Source organism: Carettochelys insculpta, chromosome 1 (genome assembly GCF_033958435.1).
Source record: "Carettochelys insculpta isolate YL-2023 chromosome 1, ASM3395843v1, whole genome shotgun sequence".
In the NCBI taxonomy this organism is placed as follows: domain Eukaryota; kingdom Metazoa; phylum Chordata; order Testudines; family Carettochelyidae; genus Carettochelys; species Carettochelys insculpta.
In genome coordinates, this window is record NC_134137.1 from 217,350,287 (window position 1) to 217,366,348 (window position 16,062).

General features: G+C 40.4%; 1 protein-coding gene across 1 annotated transcript in view; it reads right to left on the bottom strand.

The window, feature by feature from the left end:
* ZPLD1 (zona pellucida like domain containing 1) overlaps window positions 1–14,796 on the bottom strand; it is a 55,744-nt gene extending 40,948 nt beyond the window's left edge. The window contains exons 1-2 of the mRNA XM_074983526.1: window positions 14,787–14,796; window positions 4,887–5,000 (exon numbers count right to left, since the gene is read on the bottom strand). Of these exons, the coding sequence (XP_074839627.1) occupies window positions 4,887–5,000; window positions 14,787–14,796 (124 nt within the window). The remainder of the gene's footprint in view (window positions 1–4,886; window positions 5,001–14,786) is intronic.
* Window positions 14,797–16,062: the final 1,266 nt, after the last annotated feature.

Genomic DNA, 16,062 nt, shown 5'->3' on the forward strand with positions numbered 1-16,062 from the left:
AAAGGGAACTGTAGCACTACAGTCAGTTTTAGCCTGGCAGGGACCAGAGAAGCAAGAAAGAGCTCCTGGCTAGATGCTGGGTTGGAACATAGAACAGCCCTGAGGTAAGGATGAAGCATTGATGAAGGTTCTGTATGGCCATGAGTCATCAGCCAACAGCAGGTGAGACTCTCATCTTCTCTTGATGGGGCTTCTTTCTCTTTCTTGGGTGGGTTCTTTTGCAAGGCTCAGCTCCTTGCTGTCAAGGTGCTGTCATCTGCTGTCCAAATAGGCCGGCTTCAGGGACTGATTTCCATTGCACACACACCCATTCACACTTTCCTCACTCACACAAAGGAAGGCAACTTCTTTTACAAAGGAACATCCAGGATTTCTGACAGAGTTATGTTATCTACAAACAGTTTCTTACCAACTTATAAGCAGGAGGGGAAAAAGGCCACTTGGGTGGCTCACGTAACCACCTTCCTGACAAGCGAGGCACAGGCAGCTTATTGAGGGATAAGTGATGAGCAGGTGAGTTCCCTAGTAGTCATGAAGACAGACACTTTATATTATCTGGGGCTGACTCCAGAAACCTACTGGCACAAGTTCTGGACATAATCATGCCAGCAAGGAGCCCAGCCATGGGTAGTGGCCCAGAAGTTTCAAAAACTGGAGACAAGCTGGTTTTGTTCAGAGACCAGCTTACTGGAGAATCTCCTGGATCAGATGACCCTTGAGCAATTCCTGAAGGTCTTACCAAGAGGGACATAAGATTGGTAAGGTGTTTCCACCCAGCCTCAATTCGAGCAAGCTGAGACCTACCTTGAGGTCAAAGGAGAGGATTGGCCCAAGTTCCATGGTAAAATGCAGGGAGAGTCATTAGGGAGTTGCTCAGAGAGACTCATAAGTGGGAAAAGCACCAAGACTTCTACCTTTAGGGCATGCACTGCAACAGTAAAGGGTCTGGGGACTTCTGCAACCTATAGGAAGTACATATGCGAAGGAACTAGGAGACCCGATAGTCTGCTACAGGTGTAGCCAGCCCAGGCACATTAAAAGGAACCACCCAGCAATGGAGTATGACTAAATTTTTGTCACAATGAGGTCAATCTGTGTATATTTATATGCCAAAGATCAGATAGTGATCGTCAGGCTGAGAGGAACCATTATTAAGGATCTGGTAGGGTATGGATACACCCAACTGTAGCAATACCAAGTGAGGGCAACTGGCCTGGACTAGCACCTCCTAGTAAATGTCTTCTATGTACCTGAGGAGATCTGAGATGATCCTGCAGCAGAAGTTGGACTTGAGATACAGGGCCAGAGAGCTCGACTCTGTCAACATGGTCAAAGACCTGCCATGGCCCACGATTTTGGGAAGAGACTGGGGTAAGGTATTCACCCTTCATATGGGAGAGACCAGGACAGTGATTCAGGGCCCAGAGGGTCCAGGCTCACTGCAAAGCAAAAAAGAAGGGCTGGTATTTAGGGTAAGGAGACTTTGGGAAAGGAGCCCAGAGGCAAGACCAGAATGTCCCAGATGAGGAGACCTGCCAAAGAAGTACCAAAAAGAGTTGGATGAGGCCAACATCTCCAAAGGGAAAGTCATTAGCTAGCTTGTCTGGATAGAGCACAGTTGGAAGCCAATGAGCAAAAGGAACAATGCTTGGTTTTGCAGGATGCGTTAGCCTAGACTGGCAGGGAGAGAACCTAGAGGGCTACAGTGGAAACACAGATCTAACCCGGAAACTCAAACTGAAATAACCAATATGCTAACTAGCACAGAGGCTCAGACAATCAGCCCAAGAGGGAGAGGTGAAAGAAGAGCTGGGGTGTACATTATGATGCTAGGATAGGGAAACGAGTAGCACAGACAGTATTCCTCTCCTCCCATCGGCTGCACACAGAGTGTAATCCCTGCTCAGCTGAAGGAGTTCCAATTCTGTAATTGTGTTTCAGTGGGCTTGACATTAGGGATGAAATTTCTTTCCCCAAGATAGCCTTCCCATAGCATGTAGCCATACCACTGTGCTCTGAGCACTTTTATCCCAGCTGGAAGGCTGCTCTAAACCATGGAAGTGTTTTACCTTACTGTTTTTAAACTCGCCAGCGGGTAAATGATACTTGGTTACAGTACATATGGCCTTGCCCTATCCCTGTCTTTGCCAGACACACCTTCACACCACCCCCTGAACACCGGAAAGGAGATAGATGGGTGGAATGAGAGTCCACTTTATGCTGAGGATGAATCTGGCAGCCACAAGTTCTGCCTGTCTGAGGAGAATTAACCCATCTTTGACTTGGGCTACACTACCAAATTATAGCAGTATAATTACCTCACTCAGGGGTGTGACTTTTCCATGCACCTGAATGACATAATTATGTCAACATAACCTCCAGCATAAACCCTGCAATGTCAACAGGGAGGGCTTCTCTTGGGGAGGTGGCAGACTTACACTGCTGGCTGAAGCTATGCCATAGGCGTAGGAGCATCTCCACTAAGTACTGTAGCTGTGCGGCTCTATAAGTAGACAAGCCCTTAGAGTAAACCTGAAGTAAGTCAGTGCTATGCCCTGCTGAACCTGGCATTCAAATTCAAGATCTTGTTGAAGCCATTATTTAAAAATGACATGCTGGTCCCCTCATTAACACTTAGAAATGGGGACATTGCATGTTACTGGTAAAAATATAGACTGAACAGCTGCATGACTCAAACAATGCCAGTCTGAGTTAAATTTTGTTATGGATGCAAGCTCTCCCTACATGAGCCTAGATAGTAAACTTTAGGGTAGATTCAAGACATTTGATCCTCCTCTTCCACCATGAGCAACTCCATTAACTTCAGCAGAGTTACCCATGATTTATATCAGTTTAAGTGAGAAGAGAATCAAACCTATTGTCTTTGGATATGCCCAGAGGCACCTACCACACTATTGGCAGAAAGGAAAAAATAGTAACGCTACATATTGTAAATTTGCTGCTGGCTCATAATTTTGACAATAACAACTGACTCTTGACAGCAAAGCCAAGCTATAATTGTAAAAAGGTATTTGGGAACTATTACAGCACAGTGCTGTGCTAAGAGTTCAGCGCTATATTGTTTGATCCAGTTACTGGAAGAGCCATAAAGCATAATATCAGCTCTTCTACATGGGCTTCCTTTTTTGCAGCAAGAGGCAAAGAAGGGAGAATGAGGCAAGAGACAAAAACTGAGTGCATCATTTCAGCCACAAGCCAAATAGGCATATGACTAATAACAACATTTAACTGCTGGTTCTAATTTATGTAAATGTATCCCATAAGGTCTTCTTTCATTACTGTTGAATGGTCTCCAGAGATCTCTATGTAATTACAGCCTTCTTATACAAATATCAGTGTAGACATTTTATGTGTGTGTGTATGTGTACACACACACACACACACACACACACACACACAGGCTCGCTCATGTCTAGTTATAAAGTCCCTGATGCTGAAGTCAAAAGCAAAATTCTGTGCCAGTCCTAATTTAAGCTTCCTCAGTACTGGATTTCTTAACTTTTGTTGTTGTTGTTGTTGTTGTTGTAAGGAAACACTAAAAGACCATCTCAGTCTATCATAGTAAAAAATTGTGAAGTAAAAAAAATTCTAGTTAAAAATGTCTACATTAGTTGCACCCTGTTTTCACAACAACTGGACAATACTGGAATCCTTAAATCTGGACTCATTCCAGCGATGTTAACTCTGGTGAAGTTTTTGGATGAAATACAGGAGCTTAAATGGGTGAAACTCCACTGATGTCACCGTAATCACACTTGCCTGTAGCAGAGCTGTATTTGGCACTTTCTCCATGAACGTTGGCATAACATGCAACTCTAGAAAGTTTAACTGACACTTAACTAGTTAAAACAAAAAGTAGTCAAGTAGCACTTTAAAGACTAGCAAAATAGTTTATTAGGTGAGCTTTCGTGGGACAGACCCACTTCTTCAGACCATAGCCAGACCAGAGGCCGGCTATGGTCTGAAGAAGTGGGTCTGTCCCACGGAAGCTCACCTAATAAACTATTTTGCTAGTCTTTAAAGTGCTACTTGACTGCTTTTTGTTTTGATAGTGTATAGACTAGCACAGCTCCCTCTCTGTTATTATTTAACTAGTTAACTTTCCTTAACGTGAAGCTCTGTTTCTAGACTTCCTATAGCAGGATTTGGCAAACTATAGCCCATGGATCATGTCCAGCCTGTCAGACATTTTAATCTGGCTCTTAAACTCCCACTGGGGAGCAGAGTCAGGGACTTGCCCTGCTCCATGCATGCTGTGGCTCCACGTGGCTCCTGGAAGCAATGGTACGTCCCCAGTCCAGCTCCTACACACAAGGGCAGCCAAAGGATCCATGCACTGCCCCCGCTGCTCCAGTTGGCTGGGAACCACAGCCAATGGGAGCTGCAGGGACAGTGCCTGCAGGCAGGTCAATGAGCAGAACCTCCAGGCCATGCCTCTACCTAGGAGGCAGAGAGGGGACATGCTGCTGTTTCTGTGAGCCGTTTCAGGTAAGCACCCCAAGAGGTTGTACCCCTGTGTCCTATCCACCCCCAGAGACCTAACTCCCCGCTCCAGCCCCAATCCCCTTCCTGCTCTCCAAATCCTTCAGTCATACTCTGGACTAGAGCACTGTCCTGCATCCCAAATCCTGCAACTCACAGCCACATTGAGATTCCACTCTCCCAGCAGAGCCCTAACACCTCCCCTCCCACACACACACAGCCCAATCCCAGTTTGTGACCATTCAAGGCCCTCCAAACAATTTTCTTAACCTGATGTGACCCTCAGACCAAAAATTTGCCCAGCCCTGTCTTACCGATTTAAAGCTTTCTACTTAAAAGTTAGTACCACTGGATATCATAACAAAGAGCCCATTAATACTTACCAGGAAACCTGCTATGTAGGTTGGCATCACAGTTGTATCCATTGAACTGTGCAGTCACTGAAAGCACCTGAATTGTCAGGAGGAGCAGTAACCATATTCGTTCCATTGCAAAACCTAGCAAGACATTAGGAAGTTATTGCATGCATCTGATTATTGCATTAAAAAGACTTAATGCAAAGATTTAACGATTCCATAGCCACCTAGGTCTTTAACTCAGGAATGAGGGACAAGGCTCACAAACCAAATAGACAATACACCACTGGCAGGAGGTCCCATTTCTCCAACTGGTGGATATTAGTAACGCCTATTGATTTCTACAGCGTTGACATATATCCTATGGCAAAAACAAAGACCAAGAAGGATTTTTAAAAGCTCCTAGAAGAGTGAAGGAATAAAGACTTCAGAAGTATATTAGAGATTTAATAGAGTTTAATTTCAATACAGAGAGTATTTTTGTTCTTTAATTTCAGATATTTTAGGAGAGATATGGACAAATGGGACAGATCTGATTGCAAAGTTTTGCTTTAGTAAGCCTTTGAAAACCAATACAGCTAAATGTATGTAAGATACTTAGCAAGTTTAAGGTACTGGAATACATCAGTTTGTCAATATTCTAGTAATCAAATTCTGCTCTTGGAAGGATGCAGGCACTTACACTGGCTTTTACCAGAGAGTTTACATAGAAACTGAAAATAGTATTTTGATGAAATTTGGCAGTCAGATTAGGAAATCAGAAGAAAAGGACATCTTAGAGTACACATGACTGAGGGAAAAGCCTCAAGTTATAGCATATATGCAGTAAGTATGTAAACAGCAATCATGAAGAATGTTTGCCTTACAAAAACATCAGAAATATTTGACAAAAGATCTAAAACTTGGAGAATTTTTAAAAATAAAACTTACTATTTTAGAAATAACTTTGATTGCTAATGTAGCTCTTAAGATTTTCCAGATATTCCATTTCACAGACAGTAGATGCTGTGGAATTCTAAGAGGTGGTGAATTATGAAGTTTGGTTTCTATAACACTGGCATCATTGATGCATTACTCAGAGATGAGTATCGTCAATTTTTCATCCCAAATAAATCACGAGGCCTTTCAAAAACTGTATAAACACAACACAACTGAAATACAGCCATTTCCAGCATGACAAATAGCAGCCAGCCATAGCACAGAAGTTGACAGCTGTAGGGTGAGGGAAAATCCTAGCCAGTAACATTAGCTTAAGTCTTTTAAATTCACAAAAGCATTATTGCATCTTTAGTACCTGTGCAGGGCTTGATCCAAAGCACAAAGACATTAATGGAAAAGCTCCTGGGAACTCCATCGGGTTTTAGATGTGTCCCACACAGGCAGCAAAGCATGAACTTTTAAAAGGTTTGTGCAGAGAGCGTCATATGGTTCATTCCATATAAACAAAAACTACTAATCCTCCCTCCCCTCCAAGCAAAATTTAAGCAAGCTGGAACACATACAATATTCAATCAAACTCTTCTCTCATTTACTCTTTTGCAGTTGCAGCACAGCCAAGGGGGTTTCATGAATGTAACTGGGAGAAATCTGGCCCATTAGTTTCTGTGCAGTTCGACTTTAACAGTCACAGAGCAAAAAACGTAGTACTGCACATAGCAGGTCTTTCTTAAATATAGTACTTTATAATCAAACTAGATCCTTGATTGGCCCATCCAGAAGAAGCATGGTCTTACAGCAATTGTGCAACTTCTGGACCAGCATATGCTTGGTCACAAAAGGCTGATCCCATTTTATATTTTTACATTGTTAATGAGAGCACGGTTTGGCCTTCTTATTTTATTCATTAGACCTTACCATCAACGACTGTTGACAAGAAAAAAGTTCATGAAAGAAAACGGCTAAATTGGTTGCTGCAAAAGCCTTTACTTGAAGCCTTACACTTTTTCCTCCTTGCCCTCTGAAATGTTTCCCACTGCTGGAAGTGCTCTTTCCCTTTGAAAGAATCACACTTTTTCATTTGGGAAACCTACATTCCCCTGCAATAAAAGGTCCCGTCCTCTGCTTTCACAGTACTTGACAGACAAAGCTTCAGTTATGTTCTGTGTTTGGGCCAGATTCTGATCCCTTTATTTTGTAATCTCAATGAAGGACTCTTGCTTTACCGCCAGTCTGGCTTTACCTCTCTAGCTGCCTTGCCAGTTTTCTCATGACCAAAAATTCAGGTTTGAAAAGGAGCTAAGGAAAACACTGAATGATGGCAACTCTTCCAGTTTCAAAGGAAAACAGCTTTTACTGTCAATTCTAAAATTTTAAATACATAAATCTGACCTCATCTGCCAGTGTTTTATTTGTTTTGGCAGGAGATGAGCAAAATAGAAGAAAAAAAATAGACCTCAAAGAATATTTTTTTAGTAGGCCAAAATCTAAACTGCTTGGTCAGTTTTTATGTTACTCCTTACCACTGGACTTCCCAGTAAGTCTGACTAAGGACAGAGCCTAATTGTTCTTCACCTACCCACTGTTTCCTCTGTTGGTAAAACAGTGTGAGGAGTTACGGGGTAATCTGCATCTCCGAGGTTTTCCTTGTGGTGATTACTTCTTGAAACCCAGGAGGCTGAAAAGGGAAAATCAATTTCACTCTGGTTCATGGAACACCACTCAGGAGTCATCTTTCAAGGGATATGGGGCAAGATGGAAGTATGAGGGCTGGGGGATTGTCTGAGGCAGACCACACCATTCTTGGGAAGTGAGATTCATGTGTGGATTGTCCCTTCCACATGTGGATGAGGAGAGTTCAACTGGGCACTTACTAAGCACTTAAAAAAAACTTTTAAGATTTAAGACTTATCTGCAGCATAAAGGCAGAATTAAGAGAGCCTTGATATGAAGCATATTAAATTGGGAAGACAGCAATCAGACATTCTACAGCATAGCATCTCGGTCTCAGCTTGTACCCATTAAAGCCAATGGCCACTCCAACAGAACTTCACTGGGGCAGGAACAGGCATTGGCAGGATCCTACTGCTGTTTGGTTTTGACTGGCACATTAAAGACAGACATACTTAGATTGTTATGTGTGTATTTTATTCTGGTGGGTCTTTCAACTCATATTTGTGCCAGGCAATTTGATTTGTGAGACTTATTTCTGTCTTGTTCAAGTTAAATTTTCCATAAAAATTAAGTAATTTTCCATTGCTTCACATTAAAAAAAAATTAGAAGAACAATTTAAAGGTGGGACTTTGGCCATTTTCCACTGAGGTTTTGGATTTCTCCTCCAAGGAGATGCACACATTCCTAACTAGCTGACATACAATCGGTGGCTTCTTCAGTAGTTTTGTGGCTTATTGCACACATAAGGAAATATTTATATACGACATAGGAGAGAGTAGATCTTATGGCAGATAATAGTGGGATGAGTGTCGTATGAAAACAATGCAAAAACAGAGTAGAACAGCCTCTGCTATTCAAGCAGCATTTTTAGGATAGCAATAATGGTAGCAGTAAAAATCAGTTACTAGTCAAATCACTGGCTCAAGTTCAGCATGGCCATATTATGGGTTAACAACAATGTGTGGTGGGACACTAGTCCGAGCCAGCTCCCACACTGCAAGCACACCCGTGGTCAAATCTCCCCATCACATGTTCATGGCCTGTTAAAAACACACAGTACCCATTGCAGCATGCCAGGACCGGTTGAACCTCTCAAATCCAGCACTCTCAGGACCTGACTGGTGCCAGATGAGAGAATTTGCCAGGCCATGGGAGGTCAATATTATCAAGCAGCATTAGCAACACTTCCACTGCTTACTGGGCTCTTAGAAGACATTTGGGGTAAGTTACAGCTAAATAACAGCACAGGACACTGACAGCCAGGGCTGGTGGCTGTACACTAAACTTTATGGGACTACGGGAAACTTCGCCAACCTATGATAGGTGGTCATCCCACTGACTAAAATCATGCCAAATTATGTATGTTGTCAGATGAGAGTGTTCTGGATTAGAGAGGTTCAACCTGTACAACAAAAGTGCTGTTGACCATCTACTTGTGAATGGACCAACATCAACAGCAAACGATCCACATAAAACTATCTATACAGCCTCAAGTCAATAGACTATTACATTGTGATTAACAACCTCTTCGGGTCACCTGGAATATTTGCTGAATTTTAGGTGGACACACATTCACCAATTTCAAAGCCAGAAGCAACTATTAGATCATTAGTCTGACCTCCTGAATTACACAGGCAATAGAATTTCATCCAGTTACTCCTGTTTGTAAGGCCAATTCTTTCTATAGAACTGAAGAGAGAAAATCCATCACTTTTCCCTGGCAGTTTGTTCCAACAGTTAATCACCCTCACCATCAAAAATGTGTTCCTTATTTCTAAGTTGAATTTGTCTGACTAATTTCCAATCATTCGACCTCATAATGCCTTTTTCTGCTAAATTAAGAAGCCCGTTAGTACCCTGTATTTTCTCCCTGTGAAAATACTTTTACACTGAAAGCAAGTCAAACTGAATTTTTATTACAGGAATTAACTCTAGTTTCAGTGTTTATCTTCAACGTACAGAAAATAGTTTTCTCTGTTTAAACAAGAAAAAAATGAGTATCTATTTATGGTATACATAATTTTGCTATTTTCAACTGCACTGTGTAAAGTCCTTTCAGTTTATTTTGAAAAAGAAAACACACACACACACACACACACACACACACACACACACACACACGCACACACACAGAGCACATTCCTGCAAATGCTTCTGAGCTCAGTAAAGAAACACATTCAGATATCAAAAAGACAGTTTGACGTCTGAAGTTTTATGACTCAAGATGCTGACATGGGCCATAAGGGAAATATGATCCTTAATGGCTATGAAATCCTCAGCTGAAAAACCTGACCCAATTTCAACTGACACATGCTGAGTTCTCATTTATTTTAAGCCCTCCTTTCCCATTGGTGTGTGTGCTGAGGTTTTTTCAAATAATCTTTAATGTTGAAATAAATCACATCATTTTGTTTATAAAAAATAATGTCACAGCTTTGTGAAGGAAATGGACAATGTGGCCCAAATATATCACAATGTTTTGCACAAAGAGTTTAATAAGTTTCACTTTCAAAGCAACTTTCTCCCTACCCTTTCTCCCGTACTAAGTGTAGTTTTTCTATGTTAAAAGGCTCTATTTTCCCTATAAATTTAGGGGTGAAATTTGAGTACATTACTTACATTAACACCAACAGAAGTTCTCTTGATTAACATCTCAAATATTAATAAAAAAGGACATGGACAAGGGAACAGTCGGAGATTTCGAAAGCCCTATTAAGCCAAACTAATTAAGTCCTTTTGTAAACTGCAGTTTATTCTAGGTTTTTTTAAAACAATAATCAATTCAAAATGTAAATGATCTGATAAATTAAGGGTCCCATACGATGAAACAATAAATTTACACAACGCAGAAACAGCTGGCAATGATCTTTCCTGAATCAAGTTGGTTCTTTATATGCACATCACAGAGTCAGTTCTGACTGTGCTACACCTAGCATCATTTAAAAAAAAACAATCTAAACAAGCCCACAGATTCCAGGTGACAACCATCTCCAAATAACTTTATTATTGCTATTTTTCTGGAACCTTGATCCTGCTTTTGCAAGTTTTGCCATGCCAGAAAATCTCTACAGATGTCCAGAATTAAAGGTATTACTTGTGATTGATTTAAACAACCTCCGACTTGACTTTTGTGGCAAAGTAATTGCCTGTGGATTATCCAGCTGGAGCCCCACTCTCTTTTCTGGCCTTTCCCATCTGACAGATGAGCTTTGTGTCCATCATACTTATCCTCACATCTAGGAATCAAGATTTGATACAATTCCTTTAATAGGGTTGGCTGGATTTTCATTGCCAACAAGATTCATTATTAACTCAGCCCTACATTTTGATCACAATTCATTTGTGAGTCATTCCTGATTACCATGAAATTATTTATTAGTTTTAAGCAGTCACTAAATAATTTATAAGAATGAATTATAGCCCATCGTTTGTTCAGTATTCTGAATCATTATTCACACAGTATGACAGGTCAGCTTGATACTGTTCGCTCCCTCATTGGATGACTCACGCATGTTTTTAAAGGGAGAATTAACAAAGAAAACTTCCCCAACTCAGATTTTCAGACATGAAAAAATTCCATGATAAAAATTGCAAAACATTTGAAATCTGCAAGTATTTTCACACATGCCTCCTAGCTGTCTGAATGCTATGGAACAATGTCTAATAGGACTCTAAAAATTACAGCTTAAAGAAACCACGAATTTTACTCAAGAAAATGCTATGTCTGATTTCAAACCTATAGTCCGTATCAGTCATGGTGAAATTTCTTAAGTTGTAACTATGAAACAATTCTTCCAGTCCTATTTACTCCGTACCTCTACACATTCATTTTGTCAGTATTCCAGTGAATATGAGTCAAAAAATGAATACAGGTTGAAACTCTGTCATCTAGCACCCTCAGGACCTGACCGGTGCTGAACCAGAGAGTTTGTTAGACAAGGAGAGGTCAATATCGTCTATCAGCATTACCAACACTTCCACTGTTTACTGGGCTCTTAGAAGATATTTACGGGTAAATTACAGCTAAGTAACAGCACAGAACACTGAGAGCCAGGACTGGTGTCTGGAAATAAACTTTATGGGACCAAGTAGTTGTATGGCTAACTAAAATCATGCTGGATCAAGGATGTTGCTGGACAAGAATGTGCTAGACTAACAAGGTTCAGCCTGTACATGTACCAACTGAAATCAGAAGCACCATATGGATGACAATACCCACTTCAAATAGGGGGCAACTTTCCTTGTTACCATTTCCATATCCCTCTGTTAGCATCTCCTGTAACATACGCCAGGTTAACTACATGATCATAAACAATCATCTTTCCCGTGTCTTTAGTACTAAGTCTTCAGAGATCAATTCAACAGGATTTTGGTCTTTAAAAATGCTGTTTTGATTATAGGCATATCAATAATTAAAAGCATATGTCTTAGATAGCCTGTTAGGGAAATAAAATCAGATTCACACCTGAGCGATGCAGAAACTGCAGGATGTGCTTCAACAACAAGGTTAACTAGTGGATAGAACAATCATTCTAAAAGAGCAGTCCACAGACTCTGAGGATCAAAGAATTATTTCTCCTTTGAGATTTACACTTCTCTGGTTTCAAACCATACTGCAAAGTTTTAAGTTTGAAATCAAACAAAACAGAAAAATCCCACAGAGGCACAGAGACCTGAACAGAGTTCTGCAGCTCTGCGATTCCCCAAATGGTGAACTGCAAAGCTAACCCTGGAAACTGAGTCAAGCCCACAAATATGTGCAGAGTGTGCCCACTAGCCAGCCTTTTCAGGGCACTCATCACATAAATAAAAGTTTTAATTTATTGTTGAACAGTGCTTAAAAATAGGAGCAAGGGAATTGGTGATGTTGAAGATTGATGCATTCATTAGCCAGAGGACTTTCCAAAGACGGGGGGGGAAAGTTATTTTTTAAAAAGGAAACTAAAAGCTGCTTCTTTCAAAGTGTCACGGCTGGCAGCATGCTAATGAGGATCTGAATATTCAGTTCAGTGCCTTATTAGTATTCTCTGATTTGGTCATTAACATGGCCATTTTGAAGTTTTGGCCAAGTGTGTGGCCACAGCCATAGTGTTTGCAGAATGAAAGCCTGACTGATATCAAGATCTGACCCTTTGAAAATAACACTGTGGAATAAAACAAACCAAGGCAAAAGTCTGCAATATTTGCTTTATTTTACTTACTCTCTGTCTAATAACTTGTCATTTTTAAGCAGCTAAAACACAGGAGTGAGACAGAGAAGGGGACATCCCATTACAAAAATATCCAAACCACAGTTTAAGTTCCAAAAAACATATAAAACTTATATTTCAAGAGGAGGCCAACCAAACTGAAGTTTGGGTTTGGGGACAGGTTAGAGAAGGTCTAAATTACAGACCAGAATTCTGTGGGAACAACTAAAATCCAAACCCTGATGTAGTTTTAAATAAAAGTGGTCCCCATCTCTCTGACAAGTTGAACCAAAATACCAGCTCTAAGCACTGTGGAATGTGAAAATGTTCAAAATCTAGATATGCATCTGATCCATATATCTCAGGCAGACCTTTGCACTGCTGCTAACAAGACTTAGATGTGGATGCTGGGTTGATAATAAAATCATGTAATGTTTGTAAACCTAGGAAGAACTCCGGATGGAATTACTGACAGTTTGTTTTAAGATCAGCGATAGTGTATTAATCCCTGGCACTGCTCTTATAATTCTTAGACAGGTAAAACTCCAGCTGAGCTCAGTGGGAGTTCTGCTTACCTAGGACGAACAGATCAGGCAGCATATGTAATAAATATACCAAATAACCAGTATGCTGTTAATTCATAAAGGGCATGAAGCTGATCTTTTTTTTAAAAAAAATGATTACCCAATACAGTGTATATTTTTCACAAGAACTTATTATAGACCACAAATTCTTCTGGAATACATATAATATCAGAATGTTCATAAAATAGTGGTGATTTTGCTTTCTAAAATGTATGCACCACTCAGATTCAGATTTCAGATGCCAATTTGTATTGATTTTACTCTGTTGACCACAATGGAGTTGTTCCTGCTTTACTCAAGTATAAGACCAGAATCCACAATCTTTTCAGCTGTGAGTAAATTATTTGCAAAAGGAGTCAGATTGTGGACAAAAAGACCGAAGTCCCCTGTGTACAGCTCAGGCAGTGGTTCTGCAGAATGCCCCAGGCAGGCTCAACAACATTCCTTTGTCCTGTGCTGATTGGGCCGATCCTAGGGCTAAGAAGTAGCTGATGGTCAATGCACATTCAAGTTCACTGACAGGCTTTTTACCCCACTGATCATGATGTTGACTTCCATCCTCCTGGGAATTTTCAAGGACTAAAATCATTTCACACAGGCCGCCAAAGAGAGATCAGATACTAATGATCTTTTGTTGCTTCTAACCCTAGGCTGGGTTCAAACCAGTAATCTATTGCATATCTTAATGCCTGTCCTCAGAGTCATCCAGTCACATAGGTAAATAAAGATCTAAATTAATACCATTCTATTTTAGAGATTCCTTTTACACTCTTGGAAAGAACCATATATAAATCTTTAGTAAATAACTGGCTGATATTGCTAACAAATAGATGATACTGTAGCCATATGACCATTAAAATAACACCTCCCTGCATCAATTATTATATAGCAATCCCTTCAGCTCTCCTGGTTTTAGGAAAAGCATTACTTGAAAAGAATATAAAATTTTGCAGTAATACACTACGTCTTTCTCTAATCCCCAAAAGCTATATAGTTTTTGCTTCTGATATCTCATTTTGAAAAAGCACATAATACCCCAGGTTTCCTAAAACCTTTGAAGTCATGGCACACAATGTTGCCAGCTTTTATTTAGAAGAGAAAAATAAATGGGTTCCATGCTGAAATGGAAAAATAACTCATTTACAGACCTTTCTTTCACCTTGTTTTCAGTCCCTTTCATAACCATGCTGGATTCATAACAAGGTTTGAAGTTACATTAGACACAAACTCTAGAATGAGCAAAAGGATACCGCTTAAGATCTAATTGAATGAAGAAACAATGTAGTCATGCACAGATATTCTTTGACCAAAACAACACAAAAAGTGAAAAACAGGGCCTCTAGTCTCATCTTTTGTTGAACCCAGACTAGGGTAATGGTCCTCCTCACTGTACATGTAGCAATTACAAATAACCCTGTCAGCTTGACCTGTATCAGTTAATCAGTTTCACAGAGAGACTTCATTTCAAATTCCAGGCATTTCTCAGTCAAGAAGACATCGTCATTATTATTTTAAGAAACAACAACACAAGTACAATTAGTACCTCCAGTCATCTTTGTAATTCAAGATGTCACCTTCAATAAGTGAAGTGATGTTGTTAAATAGCAATGTGTCCCTGATAAGAAATCTTGCCTATCAAGGCTGTTGGTTTGTTTCTGTCAATACAAGGAGTGTGGGAACTGGCAGACTTGACAGGGCAAGTCAGATAAGATTGTTTCCTTGATGGAATCATTTTGAGAGGGTTTGACTGTGTTTGACCTGCCTCAGTAACCTCAAGGCTGAAAGAGAATTGTGGAGAGGACCCTGGTTGCCCTTCTCACATCACGCTAACAATGTGGGTCTGGACTGGATCTCATCAAATAAATCCAAGTCAAAAACTAATGTTTCTTTTCAGACTCTGACACTGGCAAATGTCTATGTTTGTTTCTTCTTTTTCATCGTCAGCTCCTAATTTAATTCCCTCTCCTTCATCACTAGAATTCCCAGTGAGGTCACCCTTGCCTAACAGGTGGTAAAAAGATAAACAAGCATGAAAGAATGCAATCTTTTTTTAAAAAATGACAGTGTTATAGAAAGTGGCTTGCATGATGGGCACTTACCAAATCCCCTGTAGCTGTAGAGTCAGCTGTACTCCATCTATCCTGTACTGCTGCATGTGAATAAGTGTGTGAATTCTCTGTGCTGCAGAACTTTTTCAGAAAATATGCCGACCCTTCAGATGGGGGAAAGAGAGGCGCTCATTATGAAAATTCTTTTTAAAATATGCCTGGATTTCAGATGGGGAAATTTGACAGGTCTTACAATTCTAAACAAGACTGAAACCCGAGCCGGTTCTTTATGATAGTTTTTTCAGTCCTGAATCTCTCTCCCTTTTTATTTCCCTGGCTTTTGATCTCCATTTTCTACTGTACAAACATCTCAAGAGGTCCATGGGGGGCAAGCAATCAACCTGGAAAAATTATTCTATCATCAGCTTGTTGAGGGAAACCCTTGTCTGCTTAAAAAGAGAGAAAGAGGGAGAGACAAATACCGAGGTAGGATCAGTAGCAAATGTGCAAGGTTATCCATGTCCCATTGTGAGAAATGTCTGGCCTTTTCAATTCTGCATTGAACTCATAAAACAAGATAAGCAACATTTCATGTAGCGATGAAACTGTGATATGGAGTGTCATCATGAATTCGGAGCATCATTAGAACTCTAATTCCCAAAGGGACATCAATGCACACAAAGCCTCCTGTGAACAAAGGCAAAGATCAAGCTTCTAGAAACTGAACCTGCTTCACATCATCTACTTATGGAGCTCTGGAATTCTCTCTCT